General features: G+C 37.1%; 1 protein-coding gene across 1 annotated transcript; it reads right to left on the bottom strand.

Annotated features, from left to right (window-relative positions):
• Positions 1 to 6,121: 6,121 nt before the first annotated feature.
• Positions 6,122 to 21,062, bottom strand: MEI4 (meiosis-specific 4 homolog (S. cerevisiae); the record flags this gene model as incomplete). Its single annotated transcript, XM_009864982.1, has 3 exons — positions 6,122 to 6,163; positions 8,427 to 8,558; positions 20,466 to 21,062. Coding segments are annotated over 3 exons (771 nt in total), but the record flags the coding sequence as incomplete, so codon positions are not given.
• Positions 21,063 to 22,565: the final 1,503 nt, after the last annotated feature.

Below are 22,565 nucleotides of genomic sequence, written 5' to 3'. Positions count from 1 at the left end.
TACTGCATAAACAAAGCAGACTTTTTGGACAGAGGAGATTATCTGAAGTATTCCCTACACCACATCACACTCGCATTCAGAATAAAGCTTTGTGGTGGGTACCACACCCACCCAAAGCATCCAGTGGATACAGCGTGGCTGAATGGAGAAAGGCTTAGGAAGACAAGTCTTGACATTAAGAGCTCAGTTTTAAGCACTTGAAACCCTTCTGTTACACAGTTCCAGGCAAACTTCATTTTCCCTGATAGACTGATTACCACCTGAGCTAGTCCATCTCAGCACTCATAGCATCTCCGATTTGCAGGTCTGCTAGAAAAAAAACCATCCAGCCACAGGAATATTTTAGCCCTTCATTTGTTTCCATACAGAGCTGTTGCCACATAGTTTGACATTTCAGTGATAAGCCTGTTTGCTATGCAGTGCTGAATGGCAACAAAAAAATCTCAGAAAATCCTCAAAATCATACTGCATCCATGCTCCTCCTTGTTCTTTTTCTTCTTAAGTACAGACTGCTAGTTTAAAGGAGCTTCCTGTTTAGAGGTATATGTGTCAGATACGCCATTGCTGAATGTAGGTGACAAGAAACTCCACTATATGTAACATTCACCCCAGTTCATCATCAATCTCTTCCAACAGCATGTACGCTTAAACCATTTGAATACTTGGGAACTCATTTAATAAGTTAACTATCCTAACTGAAATTTAACTCGTTACAAACATCTAATTAGGTTACTTACATAAGTTTGTCAGTGTTCAGACAGAAATGCACTTTATAGGACTACCTGTTACAACTGTTCTGTAGGATCGGGTCTTTCCTGGCATGACAGCTCTCACCCAGATCACCCAAAAGACATCTTCAGAGAGATACTGTGGGATTTTCTTCCCTTAATTTTAGACATAAATACCTACATTTCAGCTGATCAAGTGAAGTTTCCTTCCGCAGAGCCAAAAGAGAGAAGCAGACAAGCCTAAGGCCAATTAACATAACAATGCTCATTCAAAATAGGTTGGCCAACAAATGCCTCTTTCGCTCCCCCGGTTATAAAGGAAAAAATAAAGTAAGCAAATCAGATGGAAACATCCCAGAAATCTGAAGTCAAGTGAGACAAATCCCACCATATGTCTAACTCCTTTGGCTCATATGAGTCAAAACTATTCTTGAGAATCAGGCTCATTATGACAGAATTTATGTAACATTGAACAACGCATTGCACAGCTATCCATCTTCATGTTGGCAAATTTTTTAATTAACTTTAGCTGCTTGATTGACTTTGACGGGAAGTAGACAGCAGTGTTTACTACATACATGTATACCAAATAAGATGAATGCCATCCTCTTTCCTGTGTCAGTCTAACCGCACCATTCATTTCAGGTGAAAATTCAGCGCTCACATTTGGATTTGGACTTAATACTTACATATAACATTAAGAATTACTTATAACTTTGTGTTTTGCTTTTAAAGAGACAACTGTTCAGTGTACCTTTTGTGACAGAAATATTATAAAGTTCTAAATATTGAAAAGAACGTGTACAGAGAGCAATGTGATACAAAAATTTAATGCTAGACAAGCTATTTATCAGCAATTACTGAGTAACAGGGCTTTCCAAAACCTCACAGTATGTCTTCCTTTTTCTATTTTCCAATCTATTTTCTGGTTTTTAATTTTCTTTTTCAGAGCTCTTAGAATTAACACCTAGGGGGTTAGAAATGGGAATGGAACAAATATGTGCTTTCCATCTCTCGTCCTCTGTCTTTGAAATTATTATCATAAAGGAAGATCTGCTATCATGGTGAGGAGCTCAACATCTGAAAAATAATCTATCTTCTACAGTATCATTCTAAAGTCTTAGTATCTTAAAATTATATCTGCTCTGCAGTATGAATTCAATTGGGGATCAGAAAATTTCTATTCCATGGCAAGATAAGGTTCAGTTACTGTATTCTTATAAACTGTGTTTATGAAGCATGAAAGGTTCCTATTACAGATAAAAATCAGAAGTACATATCCAGCATCAGTAAAAATTAAGGGATCCAACTAAGTTTACACGAATATGCTTTTGCGTCGAAGTCAATGCCCTGGTGTCAGCAAAGTGCTGAGGTATGAGGTTCTCTTTAAGTACAAGATGACGTACTTACACAATTCAAAGCAAACTAACTTGCTTGAGAGTTTACTACTATAAAATTCATCTTAACTGGCTGAAAAATCAGGGTAATTACATTGCTTTACATACTCAGTTACTTTTATTTCCTATACTAAATATGGGAATATTGGTCAAAAGTATTAAACAAAACTCTATTACTCATATATTTCTATTACTCACACATTCATTTGTCATATTCTAAAACTAATGGATTTAGCCAATTAGGGAACAATATAAAAATATGTAAAGTTATCTCTGTACTTTCCTGGTGCAGTTCATTAGATACACTCTCATACAGTCAATCAACTTTTTTAATTTGCAAAGCTAGAGGCATAGACAGCTCTTTAGAACTGTGGGGCACACATACAGCTTGTTCTGAGAGGACATGGATAGAAACTCACTAAAATCAGTCAGAATTTTCAAGTAAAAAAATTTCGGTATTTATCAAAGGACATATCCAAAAATGTACATAATCTGAGCTGAGTACATTTCCTATTGAAGAAATGATTGAATATAAAGTCACATTCTGGAATGCAAACATTTTACAGACTATGTGTAGTTTATCTTGAGTTTTAGTGAGAACGTTAAAATAAAAGTGTTGAGATATCTAAATTCCTTTTAAGTCAGGAAATATCTCCAACTTTAAAAACATATTATAATCATAAAAAAAAAGAGAAAACCATAGACATCTGCTTGGATGAATAAGCTATTTTTCATTTTCTGTTTTTCACCAAGTGTTTAAAAGTTAATTGCATGTTAACCTGAAAATATGCCTCAGATGATTTCTTTGTTTCTCCTATCTGCCAATAACAACAGAATCATAGAATGGCCTAGGCTGGAAGGGACCTTAGAGATCATCTAGTCCAACCTCCCTGTTGTGGGCAGGGACGCCACCTCTCGACTAGACCTGGCAACACATGGGGACCGAGCGGGAATCGAACCCACGACCTTGGTGTTGTCATTGTTGTCAGCACCACGCTCAAACCACTGAGCTAACTGGCCCCCTCAAGAACCAAACAACAAAACAAAACAATAAGAAAACAAGTATTCGCACAACTCTTTGGAGTCCCTAAATTGATTGTCTTAAGTGGAAGACATAGAATACCTTTGCCATTAGCAGCACTTCTGATTAAGTAATAAAACCTGATTGGGATTCTTGTCAGCTAATTATCCCTCTACAAATTCTAATTTAAGTATTTACAAAGAATTTTTTTAAGCTATCAGCTGATATACTTCAAAGTGATATCATACTGTTAGTTTTGTTTATAAAACAAGAAAAAAAACCAATCCTTTTTAGAATTGCACCTCCCAAAAGTAATGCTATGCAAAGTCAGAAACATTCAGAAGCAAGTCTGTAAGTCAGGCTGCCAGAAATACTCGCGTTTAGTGTCCTATTGCGGTAAGCAGAACGTCTTTTGCTAAGTCGGATTTCCATAAAAAGAATTACCACATACGGAATGTATAAGGGTTTGTAAATGAACACAACACACTGTTGTGGACTAAATGCAAAAATGTATAAACTTTACAAATCGCATGTTGAGGGTTGAACATTTCAAGACTATTTTGTCAATGTAAAATTTGTCAGTATCTAACTGCCTGAACCTGATTTATTGTTCTCATGGTCACTTAAAAGCAAAGTGTTTTAAAATAACTCAGAAGTAAGCCCCATAAGCTTTGGTAAGATTATACACAGTCCTATTCCACAGTCTGTGGCTGGTTGATCAAGAAGCACTCATCTTCCAAGAAATGCTTATAATGCTGGATGAGGAAAATATAAATAAATAATTTATTTTATAGAGTTAAGGGGAAAAAAAGGAAAAGGAAAAAGGAAGAGGAAAAGTAGCAGAGGGTCTACCAAATTTCAATAACAGAAGGCAGACTGACAGCTCAGTGGGAGGAAGTAGAAGCAGAGCAGAAAACTTTCCTTATGCAAACCTGGCTTTAAATTTTTGAACATGTGAGAATTTTTTTATTTGAGTGAACAGAAAGGATGGCTTAAAAATTAAAGGTGAAAGAGAATCTTATTAAATATTTTGTCAGAAAATCTGTTTATGTTTCGCATTGCACAATAATAAACATACATTTCCTCAGTTGTAAAGACAGAAGGCATTTCAAGGCTCTCGGTCTGAAATGCAGTACTGTAACACCTTTGATTTGCAGCAAGCACAAATGCAAGGTAATTAAAAGGAGACAGATGGAGGACTGCAGGCAGCAAAGACTTATTATGAAAAAGAATTTGGTCCTGATGCTGAAAAGGTCAAGTAACAAATGTATTTCATTATCCCAAATTTCAGCCCACATATACTAAGTATGAGGAAATGGAATGAATTTATCAGATCGAAATCATTTTTATTTTTTCTTTTCAGTAAATAAGTACAAGGGTCTTTGTCCCTAGAAATTGTGTCCTGATCCACAGGCACCTTCCCATCAGTGCAAGATAACATCTTTCTTCTGTAACTCCAGGAAGTACAATTAAAGGTTTATGTTTCTTGACAATGTGGAGAAAATAAAAAAATAACAAAAAACTAACAAATCAAGCAGACAGATAGCTCTCACAGATGTTAAAAACAAGGAAAACTGCTGTACCATCAACTAGGGAAATCAAGCCATTCTAGTGAGACTGGCATTCAAAGACTAAACTACCATTTTCTTAATATTTATATATGAATCCTATCTTCTACTTTTTTTCCATAAATAAAGAAATTATGCTGTTAGTAAAATAATTTGCCATTAGAAAAATCAAAATAATTTTTGTATTTGAAGAAACTCTTTCATGGTTAAAATCACTGAATGTGATTTTACTTCCATTTTCTTAATTGCAAGTTACAGTTTTGTAATATCTCTCACCACCATCTTAAAACCCAATATATGATTCTTTCCAACATAAAGCGAAGCCAAAGAGGAGTGAAACTGCTTTTAGAAACTTTTAGAAATAGATTTTATATACCAAATACGAAAGCAACACTTAAAATCTGACTGTACAGAAAGATTTGGCTGGAACTCACATAAAAAAAGGCAAGTTTACAACCTTTGGGGGAAGGGGCAGACAACCCAGGAGAACTACAAGGATGTTGTAAGGTTATGGCAGGAAGAAAACTAGAAGGGCCAAAGCCCAACTAGAACTTAATTTAGCCACTGCTGTAAAAGGCAATAAAAAGTGTTTAAATAAATATATTAGTAACAAAAGGAGGGATAGGGAGAATCTTTGTCACATAGTGACAAAGGATGAGGAAAAGGCAGAGGTACTTAATGCCTTCTTTGCCTCAGTCTTTAACAGTCAGGCCAGTCATACCCCAGGTACCCAGACCCATGAGCTGGAAGACAGAGATAGGGAACTCAATGAAGCCTCCACATAATCAAAGGAGAAATGGTCACCAACCTGCTGCTCCACTCAGACACACACAAGTCTACGGGGCCAGATGGGATCCATCCAAGGGTACTGAGGGAGCTGGTGGAAGTGCTCACCAAGTCACTTTCAATCATTTATCAGCAGTCCTGCCTAACTGCGGAGGGCCCAGTGGACTGGAGATTAGCCAGTGTGATGTCCAACTACAAGAAGGGCCAGAAGGAGGATCCAGGGAATTACACGCCTGTCAGCCTGACCTCAGTGCTGGGGAAGGTTATGGAGTACATCATCTTGAGTGCCATCACACGTCACATGCAGGACAACCAGGGCATCAGGATGAGTCAGCATAGATCCAGGAAGGTCAGATCCTGCTTGACTAACCTGATCTCCTTCTATGACAAGGTGACCTACCTAGCAGATGAGGTACAGGTTGTGGATGTTGTCTACTTGGACCTTAGTAAAGCCCTTGACAACTGTTTTCCACAGAATTCTGCTAGACAAGATGGCAACTCATCACTTAGACAGGTTGACTCTTTGATGGGTGAAAAACTGGCTTGGTGGCCAAGCACAAAGAGTGGTGGTGAATGGAGTTAAACTAACAAGGTACAGTCACAAGTGGTGTTCCCCAGGGTTCAGTATTGGAGCCACTTCTGTTTAATATCTTCATCAATGATCTGGACAAAAGGATTGAGTGCACCTTCAGTAAGTTTGCAGAAGACTCCAAACTGGGCAAGAACATAGCCTGAAGGTAGGAAGACTATACAGAAGGATCTAGACAGGCTGGATCAGTGGGCTGGGGCCAACTGTATGAGGTTCAACAATGCCAACTGCCAGGTCCTGCACTTGGGTCACAGCAACCCCAGGCAGCACTACAGGCTTGGGGAGGAGTGGCTGAAGAGTTGCCTGGCAAGTAAGGACCTGAGGGTGTTGGCCAAAAGCCAGCTGCAATGAGCCACCAGTGTGCCCAAGTGGCCAAGAAGGCCAACAGCATCCTGGTCTGTGTCAGAAATAGTGTGGCCAGCAGGAGTAGGGTCGGGACTGTCCCCCTGTGCTCGGCACTGGTGAGGCTGCACCTTGAAACTTGTGTTTAGTTTCGGGTCCCTCACGACAAGAATATTGAGGTGCTGGAGTGTGACCAGAGAAGGGCAATGAAGCTGATGAAAGGTCTAGAGCACAAGTTCTATGGGAAGTGGCTGAGGGAACTGGGGTTGTTCAGGCTGAAGAAAAGGATGCTCAGGAGAGACCTTACCGCTCTCTACAACTCCCTGGAAGGAGGCTGTAGAGAGGTGGGTGTTGGTCCCTTCTCCCAAGTAACAAGTGATAGGACAAGTGGAAATGGCCTCAAGTTGCATCAGGGAAGTTTAGATTGAGTATTAGGAAACATTTCTTCACAAAAAAGGGTTGTCAAGCACTGGAACAGGCTGCCCAGGGAACTGATGGAGTCACCATCCCTGGAAGTATTTACAGACGTGTAAATGTGGTGCTTAGTGACACAGTTTAGTGGTGGACTTGGCATTGCTAGGTGAGTGGTTTGACTTGATCTTAAAATTCCTTTCCAACCTAAACAATTCTATGACTCCATAAAATAATTACAGTATGGTAAGGTTAAGTAGCTCCATAGTAATTGACTCAGCAAAGTGCAACGCTCAATATAAGCCATTTACCAGTGTGGAGTACTGTTGAGTTCTGCGCTGCCACTGGCAAAAATTCTGCAGAAAGGACAGATGACTAATTCTACTAAGCAGGTAAGATTTAATAGTATCAAAAAGCAGCAACTTGTTTAAACTTACAAAAAACTCCAACTTTTTTAAAACACACACTTCCTTATCCTTAAATTTGTTTATAGTCTGTTTGCTTTTGGCTGCCATCAACAACTCTTGTATGCTACTAGTGACTTAAACTAAGACACAATTATTTGTCTAATTTTTTTTTAAAACTGGCCTTTTTGAAGTGGTTTCAGAATACAATTCATACATACTAGAAACCTGGGTTGGAAATTACATGTTCCCTTTCCAACAGTCTGAACCCACTCTCATACCACATCATAGAGAGAAAAAGAACGTCAAGACTACTTGAGCAACACTTAAAACATGTGTTAAACTGGACAACCACTAAACAATATCTATAGGATGAATGTTTCCTATGCATATTTAAAACTTTATTTGCCATCAAATAAAAATATGCAGGCTTTCTTTTTATTGACCCTTCTAGGAGAGTGCACAATCAAGTGACAATCCGAAGTTAAACTGAGCGGTTTGCATTAAATACGTATCACCACACAGATATACATGAAAAATCCATGAAAAAACAATTTCATACATCTCCATATGTTAAAGGAACATTCACTCACTGTCTCTCTCTATTAAGTTCTATAATTTACTAGAAAGAATTTAATCTAAAAATAAATTTTACCGAAAATACTATCCCCATTCTATTCTGCTCTTCATCTCCTCATTGCAACAAACTAAATATAACTTTAAGTGTTGGACAATTTTTGCATCATGAAAATTAACAATATGAAACTTGAAATCTAATTCTGAAATAAAATAATGCCATTTTCCAGTTTTGCATGAACTGAAGAGAGACAGAATTCTCTAGCTGGATAGTTAAGTTGTAATGCCTAAACAGTCAACAACTTACGCATTGCAGTAATTGTTTTAACTAATTATTATCAAGTATTTTCCAAATCACATAGCAGGATCTTAAAGTCTAGACAGTCTATTTACTATACAGTTTGATAATTTTACTTCTGTCCATAAGAAAATTTTCTTTCTATTTTTATCTCTTTTCTTGAACCTGCTGTTCAAAGTTAGGTGCTACCTTCTGGGTACTTAAACCTGTATATTCTATAAAATGGTCTATTTATTACATTTTATGAAACAAATACAGATGAAACACTCCCCAACACCACTTCTCCAAAAGTAAAGATGACAGTACCTGGTGAGCTTGCAACAGCTGCTCAGCAAAGTGATGTACTTCTGAGAGCAGAAGAGATATTAAAGAATTTCTTAGTATGTTGTTCTTTCCTAGCAAAACTAGCGTGTCTGATACAGCATACAGTGCCTGAAACTAAAGAGAAAAAAAACCAGTAAATTTAATTTTTCAAAATATATCTCTGTATTTTTTTAACTTAAATAAAAATAGGATCTACATACTAAAATTTTGAAGAAAAAAAAGCAAAGTCAAAAGTTTTCAGAGTTTAAAACTATTAATTACATATTTATGAGATCTCTGAGAAACCCACATCGATTACCTAGAAACTTTCCTTTCTCAAAAGATTAGTATTACAGGAGACTGTCATATGAACAAACTCCAGCAAAAGTGGGAATTCCCCAGAAGGCAGCTTTTCAACATTAGCTGTCATTGTGCCCATCTGCGGTCAAAGAAAGTGGGTGATCACCCTGCAGACAGTACTTCTGCTTGTCATGGGCAGACAAAGGAACAAAATAAATTCTTTGAAATTCAAACCTGTGAGTAAGCTTAAGAGCTATACTGGAATTTCCTGTCAATAGAGCTACCAGGAATAAACCTGATTAAATGCTAACTGATAGAAGATAGATACATTACATTTTCAAATTCAAACAATTCACTTTCATACTGTTGTTTAACAAGCTGTAACCAAGGCACTTCTCTGGAACCACAGAAGTTCTTTGAAGTTACATGAGAATTCTATTAGCAATTTTATTCTAATTTTGTCACAGTTTTTACTATTAAAAATAAAAATATTTTTCTCTTTCTTGAAATGGAAATATATAGCTATTATGTTATAAAACAATGCTCTGCAAAGTAAACATGACATTATTTTGTAAAAGGCTACTAGAAAGAAATTATCATTTATATAGAGAAATATGTTGCAGTACACTGAAAGAAAAAGTAATACAAATTAAATATGACTATGATTTTATTTTTATAAAAATTTATACCCCTACAACATTAATATTCAGTATCTTTTTGTAAATTAGTATTTTGGACTAACAAAAGGATACTCTGAACCAAATTTGTGTGTTCAACTACCACGTCTTAACCACTTAAAAGCAGACCACCATATCCTATTAAATCCAATCTAGTTTTATTGCTCTAGGCAGCTCATGTGTGCATACACATATTCACATACATATATATAAAAGAATAAAAATACTTTCCCACCATTTATAAGCTTGCATAGGATGAATCCTCCTGGAAATCACTTCCAAACACATGAAAGCCAGGAAGGCGATCCGGCAGTAGTCAGTATGGATTTATTAGAGGTAAACCATACGTAACCAACCCACCAGCCTTCTGTGCCAAGATGACTGAGCAGATGAGGGGAAAGCAGTGAGTATCATTTATCTTGACTTTACCAGTTTTCAACTCTGTCTCCTGTAAAATCATTATCAACAGAATTTCCGGATAGTTATGCAAACAGTGAGGTGGCCTGAAAGCTATTGCTGTAAAAACTGTTAATTAGGCAGCTTCCCATTTACAGTGACTGCCTGACTGCCTGATCAGATGGTCAAACTGCCCTGTCAGTTGATGCCACACCTATTTATCAGTCTCTGACAGCTGAGGAGTTTGATCAGCTTGGTTATCATCTGCCCAGTATGAGACAATCTCCTGTTCACAGTCAGAACAATCAAACTTCAATAAATCTTCACTGTTAAATCATTTCACTCCAGTATGTAATCTCAAAAGAAATAGAAAAAGAAAATTATAAAAAGACAGACGAGTCATGTTCAGAATCAAATCTGCAGACTGAGACAAAAAGAAAACTCCTCATATTAAAGAGAATTCATAAATTGTACAAATATAGTTTTGAACATCTGAGATGAAAATAATTCGTAAATGTATACACCAAAGATTCTATAATGATGAAATGTGAAAGAATGCAAGATAAAAATAGATTTCTGTACAACTAAAATTATATTAAAGGATAATGTAATGCATGCACCTACATGTGCTTTGAGGATCTATGAATTAAAATTAGACTTTCATATACTGGATAGTTCTGCCTTTGACAGCACTCATGTTCCAAAAAGGTAGAAATGCTTTAAATCATACTCAAAGTTTAAACAATGCTAAAAAAAGAGTGCATTTTTCATTGAAGTCCCATTCATTTTTACTTCTATTTATAATTAAGGATGGATACGTACTTCTATAATTTCAGAGCATAACATTGAGTGCAGTTATGTAAGAAGTAGTAGTAAGAAATAAAATGAGAACAAAGAATTAGGGTTAAAATAATGTTCACAGACTGTATGCATTAAATGCATACAGAAGAAATTTATAGCATATAATCAATAAATTTATAAATAGTGAACAGAAGTAAGTCTGTGTTTCAGAGCAACGCTCAGTATTGCTAATTAAACTCTGGAAAAATTCAAACTGGTAATAGCTCAAATGGTATGCAGTTTCATTAAAGATAAAAGCATATCTTCAGCTCTCGAATCTATCAAATGTTAAAAAAGGAAATCTTTTATTCCGTTGGGCTTGCTTAATGGTATAGATGAAATAAAATCTATGTTCTTCAGGGAGTCTCAAGTAAAAGCAGTTAGAAAAATAGATGGCAAAAAACATACAATCAAAACAAGAGAATAATGGAGCCTGGTTCACTGCTCAGGAGCTGCATCATCCCTAACCCTCCTCCCACAGTGTGGGTTTTGCTCTCTTCTCATGCTCCTCAGGCTGCAGAGCAAGAGAGAGCAATGCTGGGTCCATAGCTGGGAAGGATGTGTGCGTTGTTGGATATATGTCCATGTTCTGCTTGCCTCAAGCACTCTACTTTGGTCTCTACTCCACTGGAAGGTATTTTTGACCTTCCACTTCATTCCAAGTGATTTCCAGCTGGCTATCAGTTTCAAAAGTTACCAGTAGAGGAAATGACTGATGAGCAAAACAAGCACACTCCTATGAGCCTTGTTTCACCGGGAAACCAGGATAAAAATCTTTACTTATGAATTATTTCTTTACAATTTATTTCTCAGAATGCGTTAAGACTTTAATAAGGGTTATCCAGAACTTGTGGGATTAATTCCTTCCACTTCTAACTCATCAATGTCAACTGAAAAGTTTCACTTGTATACAGAGAACTTTAGTACCCCCTTTCTTACCTTAATGTCATGTTGCTTCCTTTGTTATTTTGACGGTTGTCATTTATCTCTTCTATCGTTTATGATGTGCTGTTTCTCTTATCTTCAAGTCATGGGATTTGATACCTATTATTCCAATTGCTTTGTAAACCTCATCTCAAGACCTTGCTCTGCCCTTACCCCTTCACAGTCGTGTTCATGTTTCTCCCCACTCTTTTAAACCTGATGTTCTCTGCTAAGACCATTAATTAGCTTCACTGCTGCAAGCTGCCTTTTATATTACAGTATTTCAGTACATTTTTGCAGAGCTTTAGCTGAAAAATATTCTGACAAGATAGTGATATACAATAGAGGCAAGTCTGTTTGCAACATGTGTGACTGCATTCACCAAAAATGTTTACAAAAAAAGTTAAAATGCAAAAGGTGTGAACAAGTTTCTATCTTTTTAAGAAATGATTCAGAAAAGGCAAAAAAATAATGAAAATTAAACCAAGATACTTCAATATCTAGGAAATAATTACTGTAATACGGCACCTGCATGCTGTGGAGAGGATGGAGATGGAGAAACAAATAACCTGAAGTCAGCCTACTAAATATTCTGAAAACCAGAACACTTCAGTGAATGACGCTGGAAAAGCCAGAAACGCCAGCAGTAACTATCACGGTACTCACTGAAAGAAACGTGCAACCTCTTGGCTTAAGTAGAGTTTTCCTGAATTCGTGAAGCAAGGAGGGAATGTCTCCAAGCAATTGTACTACATAGAATGTTCTGGCTTGGAAGGCACCTTTAAAGGTCATTTAGTCTAACCCCCTTGTAATGAGCAGGGACATCTTTAACTAGATCAGATTGCTCAGAGCTCCGTCCAGCCTGGCCTTGAATGTTTCCAGGGATGGAGCTTCCACCATCTCTCCAAGTAACCTCTACCAATGTTTCTCCACCCTCACTGTAAAAAATTTCTTCCTTATATCTAGTTTAAAACTACTCTCTTTTAGTTTATAACCATTACCACTCATCCTATTGCAACAGGCTAAAAACATTGTCCTCATCTTTTTGATAAGTCCCCATTAACTACTGAAAGGCCACAATAAGGTCTCCCTGGAGCCTTCTCTTCTCCAGGCTGAACAATCTCAACTACATCAACTCCTCCTAGTCATCTTTGCTGACCATGAAGTTTCTATGTCAGATTGAGAGTGTGAAGGTGCAATTTCTTCTGCTCACAGATCAAGGTTTATATTTTAGGTTTATTTCTGTATGGCTGCCTACAAGTCATTCTCTGATTCACTGATCATCAAGGTCCCTTGAGCTCCCTATATGGTTTTATCCAACCCAATACCAGTTCCCTATGAAAATAGGCAGTAGCTCATGAAACCGCTTGCATCTGTCCACAGGCTGAACTAAGCCAGGTTGGGTGCTCCTGCCACGCAGGAAAGAGATCAGAGACCACAGAAACTGCGGTGAAGGAGAGACGCACTTGAACCTACCTTCCTATTCACCCCATCCCTTTCTGCTTCTTCACACCACCAAGCCCTCTGGCATAAGCAGATCTCCCAGGCTATTTCCCAGCTGTTTAGCCCCTGCTTTCCCTGCACAAGGGAAGGCTGTTACTGCTGAAGTAAGGAGGACAAACTCAAACCAGAGCCAGTGCACCCACAGAGACTGCACTACCCTTTAGTACGTCCTAAGCTTGACTGACATGCACAAACCTTTCCCCTCATCCTCCTGACAAGTATAAATACTTAGTACGTAGCACAACTTGCTGTTACTTCTCTAGCTGCTTTCTTACCTAGGTACAAAATATTAAAGCATTAAACTACATCTTTTTCAGTTTCATTAATATTTTTCTAGTATGAGTTCCATAATGAATGCTTTACTGAACACCAGACAGATAAAAGCTAACAAATCTCTCATCTGCACACACAGTTTAATGCTCTTACATTGTTCTGCCACAATTTACCTCTGGTAAATTCAAGCTGCATTTTATATCGTTTATTTTAATTATTCTTTTCCTTTAACTTTGTTTATAAAGCTTTGTATGCTATTGAGATAAATTGCTATCCAGGTAGCAGTCTTCTGTGACCTAGTCTTCACTTTCAAACACAGCGCATGCTATGTTAGAAATTCTAAAGTTATGATAATACTATCTCCAAGTCTTTGACTCTAAACTTATTAACCCTTTTTTTCCTTTCAGTTTCATAGCATAGACTTATCTTGCCTTTCCCATTTTGAGCACCTTATATCTTCCTGAGTTGTATAATCTACAAAACAATGACACCTGGTTGATGGGATAAAATATATGTAACAGATCCTGTTACGAGTTTGTGGGAGCCTTTGTTTTTTTTTTTTTTTTAAAAAAGCAATCAAAAATCAAAAAGTGCAAATCAACCAAGCAAAAAACCCAAACACAAAACTAAAGCACAACCTGGATGTCCTTGGAGGAATTCAGGGCTACAACTCATTGCCATGTTTGATTTAGTGTCTACCGCAAAACGGTAATATTCATTTCCACACACTAAACCCAAGTACCGTGCTTATATCACCTCACCCCAATCACCTTCACACTGTACTTGAGGTCACGCAAACACACAAGTCATCAGGTCATCTGAAGACTAAATACAAGAAACTGATTTATAAAGAGATCCAGCTGGCATCAGAGTTTTTACCAATAAATTTACTTTAAGCAATGCTATCTTGGCAGAAATCAAGAACGTCTGCATCTTCCTGAGACTCATGAATTAGGCATCTAAATATATAACTCGTGCAAGAAGCTGGATCCAGGAAATACTGTCAAGAGGAAGACAGCATCAGACCCACTTAAACAACAGCATTCACAACAGCTGCCACTGAAACAACTCTGATGTTAACTGCTGCCCATTTTTGTTAATACCTACTGTAAATAGTCAATTGATTATGACCAAGTAGCTTTGGACACCAAGTCTTGCCTGCCTGAGAGATTAAAATTTGTATTGCTCTTGATTGCTTCTTCTTAACTAGTCCTGGTCAGAAGCCTAGAGGAGTGAAGAACTGCCTAATTGCCTGCTGATGCTGAATTGCCAAGCCATGCTGATGGATACAGAAGACACTAAGCAACAAGGGTGAGCTCACTCAGAGAAGAAGAGTTATGGATTCAAATTTTTAATCTGAGGATTGCTTAGAAAAAGTCACTGGATAAATTACAGAAAAGAGGTATTCTTTAGCTATAAATTTTTTAAACTCAGCAGTAAGCTGGTAATCCTTAATGAAATTCAGGTATGTAAATCAGTGTCTCATTTAAGTGTCTAAGATTTAGACAGAGTCTCTACAAATGAAAATGGATTTCAGATGTTTCCCAGTCCACTCTTCTTCCCACTGGTCAGTGTACAAGCTACTTTGGATACCACTTAAAGAACCCAAGTACTTGACATGCATACCTGGGAAGAACAGAGGTACCTTCTTTAGGGCTGTACACTTCATTGCAGGAGTTGCACACTAAAACATTAGGCAAGGAATAGTCAATTGTGTTTGCAACTGGCTATAAATAACAGGCTCTACAGAGCTTACTTTAATTTCTATCCTATCAGCACAAGACAAACACACACCCAATTTGAGCACACAAAACTATTTCATAGAGAAGCATGACAAATTTAAGCTATGAAAAAAGGCTCATTAGTAAACAAGTAGAAGAACAGTAAAACCGTAAGATTCTCATTATTGAAGTACATACAGACTTTTTAAGCAATGGTTGAGGACTACTACCAAAAGCCCCTTCGGATATACAGCTACCTTCAAAAACTACATGATGTACAAGGTGTTTTTCACCCAAGACAAAAAAACCAACCCCATCATCTCTTAAAAGCAACAAATTGAATTTTTCAGTGAAGAGGACAATCCTTGCAGCAAAAACAGCCCTAAACCTCCAGTTGGAAGTGACAAGAATGGAATTAGAGCTACTAGGTTAAGCAATAACGTGTTGGAACTAAGGTGGCCATATCATCCCTTTGAATAACCACCTACTATAGTATCCCTGAGATCAAAAAAATAGATCACTTTTTGGTCTTTTTGTTCAATAACATGGATAGAATAACAAAAAAACAGCAACCAAAAAAAAAACCACAAAAATCCAAAGCCTAGATAGAACTCAAATGCTTTTACACAGACATCATAAGTAAAGGATCAAGGAACAGGCTTTGATGTTTCTATTCCACACAGTCTCAGCCACAAGTATCACAGAGATGCCAAAGAAGTAAATTGACACCACTAATGTGATGCTACAGAATGTTAAGAGATCTTTGACAGAAACCATTCAGGGGAGAGAGAGACTGAGGACAGAGGAAAGAAACAAATGGCTTTTGACACATATTTCCTACCATACTCAACAAAAATAATTTTTTCTTTTAGTCTTGCATTAAGGGCACCTACATATTCAATTTGTAAATCAAGGGAACAGAAAAAAACTACTCCACCCGTTTTTCATTCCTCCTAGTGGAAATAATCTGTGATACTCTAAACACTAGTTAATTACTTGGGGGAAAAAAAGGGCAATGATAATATTTGCTATTAGGAAAAAGGACAGTCCTGACAAAACAGCATTACAGTTAGGTTGGAAACCACAAATAAAGCTTTTTTGACATAATGGTAAAAAAAAAATCCTGCCAACTTCATCCTGTAACTCTTCAGTAATTGTAGCTTTAGTCCATGATGTGTATCAACCAGGGCTGCTGAGGAGGGAAGCTGGACAAAAGCCTAGAGGCAGACAAATTTTTTTTTCCTTCATTCCTGTCTAGTCACTCTTACGACCCACATCACTGAAGTCATTTACTTTGGTGATTGCTTTAAACTGTAGTGATTTACAAGACAATGGATTTTGATTACCACTTGACTTAAATATCTCTCTACAAACGACAACAGATTGCTGTGGAAATTTAATTCAACAATCAAGAGATTCAAACATTGACTCTCACTAGACCATAAAATCCTAGCAACGTATTTTAATATTACTATGAATGAACTGCTCTTCCACTACATACGTAAAATTCTTTGTCCAATGAAAACGTACCGTGTCTCAAAAGCCATAATATTCCCTTTGGGACTCAATTAATTTAGGAAAACTGAAGCTCACTGATTTTATACTTGAGAACCACCAGTGACATGAATAACTATTTTGAAATCTTATTTGTCCCTGAGCAGGCAAGGCTCTTGTAAATTGATAAGATAAATGCTGTCCTGGCATTTCTGACAAAAGACACTGCTAAGGAAATTCATGGTAGCCCCCTAGTTGAAGCATGTATTAAATGCATACTGTTGCATGTATTAAGACCATCATACTAAGTTTATGTTACTCTCTTCCAGACAATTTCAATCATTAATCAATCAATACAAATTGCATCCTACGTAAGACAAAATTCAATACTATGGTTCTTTTTAATGTGTACTTTTTCAATTGCACAAGTACATTTCCACACATTTCATTACATAATTGCCAATGAGATTCAAACATTTCGCTCTTTCTGCTTTTCATTGTACTATGTTTATTGTTTTCATTAAGAAGTGCGAATCCTTCCTCATGCAAACATCTGGTAAAGGCATTCAGTTACTACTCAGAATTTTGACATTTGCTTTTCTGCTAAATGTATTAACTGTAATATTTAAGTATTTGCAAAATTCTACATAAAGACTTTTAGGTTGACCATGAGAGAAAAATGAAAACAGGCAATAAAGTCCCAAATAGGATAAGAAAAGTTCCTAGAAATTATATTCATGCCTCAGCATCCATTGAGATACTATTAATGCAGAACAATTTTGAAACTACCTTAAATGTAGCATAGCAAATTTCCAAACGGGACAAAGAAGGACATAAATAGCCCATAATTTTTTTTTTTTGCTTCATTTGAATGGAGCAGGCAATTCATGATTATTGACCTTATCTTCAAAGTCAGTATTGATGTTCTGAACATAGCACAAGACACAGCAAACAGCCACTGTTTACTGAAACACATCTCACTTATGGGTCTTACCTGAAAGAGATTACGAGTGAGGTGGGGCAGATGGATGAGCTATTTGTTCAAGCGGAACCAGAAAGTCTCCTCTGAGAGCCCTACACAGCTTGGCTGTATTCTAGAATCCTGTACGCAATCTACCATTGTCTTCTTTTTTAGTGTTTTGATTAACTCCTTAAAACGAGAGGTCCAAGAAACAGACACACAGCTCTATATAGAACCCAGGGTGAAAGGCCAGGTTCTTCTGCCACATAACTCATGCATTAGCTCTGCTTCACGCTGCAGTACCATAATAGATTTTTGTTATTGTTTTCCCTTTTGATACTCATGTCAGTTTGGAGTTTCAGGTCAAAAATTCTATCCAAAGTGCACAACTTTAGGCAACTGAACCCAGGTAGAAAAGCTCTGAGTACGTGTCTCGGCTGGTTCCAACAGCTTCCAGTGCTTTATTATTAGAAACATCTCAAACAATAGGACTCAGCAGTTACAGCAAGTAATTGTGCTGCTGTTTTTCTTCCTTCATATCTAACGTAGAGATAATTATCTCTTTTCTAACTCTCAAAAGATTTTCAAGTTATTTAATTTTCTCTGCAAAATGCTGGGACTATTTTTGAAGATGAGGCATTAAGTGTAATCCACAGCCACTTCTCCCTTCCTTCATTTTTTGAAGGTGTTTCTCACAGCCCTTTGTCCTCCTTGACAGCTTCTGACAGTTTTATAGGTGGGGATGGCAAAGGGAAAGTTGTGTAAAATACTACAGCTGCATTGGTGGCTGTCTGTACAAATGCTTTTTGACAGTTAGTAAGGTTAGATACAACAAAATTCCTGATGTTTTTATATTAGAGGGATTTAAACATCCTCCTGGAATGAAAATTCATACAGTGTGCTACTTTTTCCAGATGACAGCCTTGTAATTAATGGTAATTTTATTTTAAACCTATAATCTTGATATTTCAATCACCACTTGAGTAAACAGTGATGATTAAAACTGAAGCGTAAAGTGTCCCTGGGAGATATCTGGTATACAGCACGCGAAGAATTAGTTACACAATTTCCACTACTAATTCTGAATTCTACATATTTATTTCCATATTCAATTCAGTTTAAAAGAAATCAAATCTCTGTAAAGGACTTTTCAATAAATCTTTATAAACGCTGCGGTTAATGCACACACCATTCTCCCTTTTTCCCTAAAAATCTGGAAATGACAACTATTATCCCTTAATAACTGGTTTATACAATTTTTAAACTCTTTGAATCTGTTTGATTGAAGTAATGGCTGCCAATAGGAATAACTGTTAAGTCAATATTTTGGTATAAGCAAGATATAAAACATCTCGTAAAAAGCCATCTGCTTCAGCAAAGTTATTCAGAGAAAAGATGCCACTTGGAAATTGGACAACTACATTCTTCCTGAAAGATTTATACAAGCACTTTGCAGATTTGAAACATCCCTGATCTGTTAAGATACTTCTCTCTCATTTAAGATGTGACACATCTCATTAAGCTTTGCCACGTTCCTCCAATCAACAAATAATCTCTCTCTGATTAAGTCCTTGGCTGCTCTTCTACAATTAACATTATTTTAATTATTTATTAACTTGCAATTTGAGTAGAGGAGGTGAACAGGTGGAAACATTGGACATCATCAACTATGAAGAAGTCCTTTATGAACACCTGCTCAAGTTTTCTTTGTTCTGTACATTGTTATCACATGAAAAAGTAAAAGTCGTCACACCTGCATGACTCTATTTCGGACACCACACAACTGGTATGTATGCGTACATACTTTGAAAACAACGGTCAGGGATGCCTCTAATTATAAACTAAATATCACACCATGGTGACACTGAAATAGAAAGCACCCTGGTATTAGAGACTCACAACTCTAGTCCTGGTAAAGCTTCAGTATATGAAGATTTTCTGCTTTCTAACCAAAATGCAGTGGATATCCACTCCCACCGAGTTTGGTAATAATATATGTTTGATATTTACATTCTGGGGTAAACACTGAACACACAGTGAGTGGGATTAATTTTAAGTTTAGACAAATGGATACATCTGCCCACAGCTGTAGCAGACTTCTAGGCTCTTGTTTTGCTAAAGGCAACTTTCGAGCTCATCCTAAAATAGGGACCTAGTACCTGGTCAGCATTCTTTAGGCTCCATGGATTATAGGGATATGATCTTCATTTACTATAATGGTGGTGTAGCTACACACATGTAGACACTAAATTGGCACATCTCAGTCTCAAAAAATTCCACCATCATGTCTGTTCCAAGTTACTTTAAAAGACAGAATGAAAACCAAAAATCCTAAGACAGACAACGGAATTCATTACTTATGGGAAGTCTTGTGAAGACAGACTAGGGACACTTCAGCTGAAGGAAGAAACTAACAAGATGATGTACGGAACCATGTAGAATGATGACAAAATGTGGTTCAGTCTTAGTTGCTGTTTGTGCCGAGGACATGCTACTTCTGAATTCTTCATTCTTCATGTCAATTTATTTTGAAAACACAAATTTGAAAATTTCTAGAGAGTGACAGAGATCTGAAGCAAACCAACCTATTTAATCTAGGTGCACAAAAAAGAATAAAAGAATTGTATAGTCATTACTTACTGAATACCTCCAACAAATCTTCATATAGCAAAGAGAAAAAAATGTGGTTTTGTCTCACATTTTCTATAGTTTTTTTATCTGCCTTTTTAAATTTTTAAAAGTCTTATACTCATGAATAGACTAGAACTCACATGCATGAGCAAATGCTTCAGAGCACTTATCATTCATATCAAAGAACCAAAAAAGAACAAGCACAAAAATCTCTGAGAAGCATTTTTCAAAATATAGTAAAACTAACATTTTTTGAAGCACATAAAAACAAGAGAATATTACCATATACTGAAATGGTGTAGGAAAGATGTTTTAAACTTACCCTGTTGATATTGCTGTTCCTTGAAATAATCTGAATCAGATTTTTACTAAATTCTTCCAGCTTCTTGAAACATTTCTTCAAAACATGATTAGATAATTTACTATCAGTTAATAAACTGCTCAAAACACAAGTTGCTTCAGTAAGATAGTTGGGAACTGGAAATTTAGGACTCTTGTAAAAAAAAGTCAGTCCATCAAGCAACTGAGACACCGAATGGCATATGCTGAAAGAATCACTCTCAAGCTCTGCGAAGTCTGCTTGAAGAATTCCTCCTTCGGCCAGTTTTCGTATTTCAAGCAGATGTCGCAAAAAGTGTAGTGGAGCAGTCACAGATTCCTCCTTGCTAGTACAGCAAAGATTCAGTGAAGGAACTCTTTCCGACCAGTGTTTAGTACGGTCAACATTATGCTCAGATTGGTGAAAATCAGAAGCTATGCCTAAAGAATCAAAGGCATAGTCAGTAGAGACATCACACCCAGAGTCTTCCAGCTGGCTTGAGTAATTCATAGGTTTTATACATTCCTGATCCAAAAGAGTTTCAGCAGATGCACCTGATTTTCCTGAAATACAAATGTGAAAAGGAGATTTGTTGTCATACTTAAATACATGCTTATGGAAGTGTTGTATATCCTTTCTCCTTTTGCTTCCATGCAGAAATCACGTAATACATATGTATGTTTGCTCCTTGACAACTTCCTATGACTAGAATTTAGCTGTGGAAGAAGGGACATTTTCACATTACAGGCTAAATTTTCAGAAGGTAGTGTCTAAGGTATTTTATGCTCACAGTAGTATGAACAGTAATTTTGAGTTTAAAATTCCTGATGGTTTTAAAGTTTTCATATATATAACTGGACATCACACAAACGATTTAAGTGGACACCTATACTCCCATTAATTCCCGAGGAAGGAAATGCATGTAAATTCCTCCCCCTCAAAAAAAGTTCACTACTCTTATTCTCAAGAACTCAGACTGCTTTTAAAAGACAGTGAAAGCCTGTCACTATAACTACATCAAATAAGATCATCTCCTTTATGTGTACGCTTTCCCCCTCATCTCCTTTATGTGTACTCTTCTGCAGGTAAGGAATTTTAACAGTCAAAGTCAAACAGAACATTATACTTGAGTTTTTGATTATTTAACAAAGAAAAACATTTAGAATCAAAAATTCCTACAGTCACCATCTATCTCATACCATCTTCTTCAAAGACACACAAAAGATACATTACGAAAAGTAAGCATTGCACTCATGCTAATAAATTATCTTTGTACACCATTCTAGAACCTCTTTCATCCTAGTTCGCACATTAGATACACTTAAGTCAGTGTCCCTGAGCATGGACCCAGCACTAGGTAACAACAGACTCCCTCAGTGCTACACACTACCTATGCCAAAAGATTACAGTTCAAACAAGCAAGTGACATTAGAGCAGCCAAGTCTAAGATCAACACACATAAATATCTGGGTGCCACACCGCAAGGCTAGAATCCCACCCGACCAACTCCTGGCTGTGCCCTGCTTACTGCGGCACAGTCACAAATTGCCTCTACTCTCACCCTCAAGAAACACGCCTGTACTGTTGGTATTTTCCACAAGGATCCAAAGCAATATCATACTCTTCTGTATTCATATTCCCAAATTAATAAAAAGATTTTATAGATGGTTTAGTCCGATGGCACTTAAACGTTATACTTCACAGTAAGATTTAAAAAAAAAGTATTTTTAATACAGGAAACATTACTAACACAGAAAACAACACTAGGCAGCAATCTATAGTACTCTACATAGTAACAAAACACTGTGCATTGGGATGGCCTGGCCGGATTTTGGCAGTGGTGGGGGGGGAGCTGCAGGGTGGCTTCTGCAAGAAGCTGCTAGAAGCTTCCTGAATCTGACAGAGCCAAAGCCAGCGACTCCAAAGACGGACTCGCTGCTGCACCAAGGCTGAGCCTATCAGTAAAGTGATAGGAGAGGAACGCCTCTGTGATAACATATTTAAGAACAGGGAAGAAGAACTGTGGCAACTACACCTGGCACAGAGATGGAGGAGTGAGAATTTGTGACAATACCAAGGTCAGTGAAGAAGGAGAGGGGAGAG

Source organism: Apaloderma vittatum, unplaced genomic scaffold (assembly GCF_000703405.1).
Source record: "Apaloderma vittatum isolate BGI_N311 unplaced genomic scaffold, ASM70340v1 scaffold12872, whole genome shotgun sequence".
In the NCBI taxonomy this organism is placed as follows: domain Eukaryota; kingdom Metazoa; phylum Chordata; class Aves; order Trogoniformes; family Trogonidae; genus Apaloderma; species Apaloderma vittatum.
Note: the sequence above shows the minus strand (reverse complement) of the source record. Positions and strands in the feature narration are given on the sequence as shown.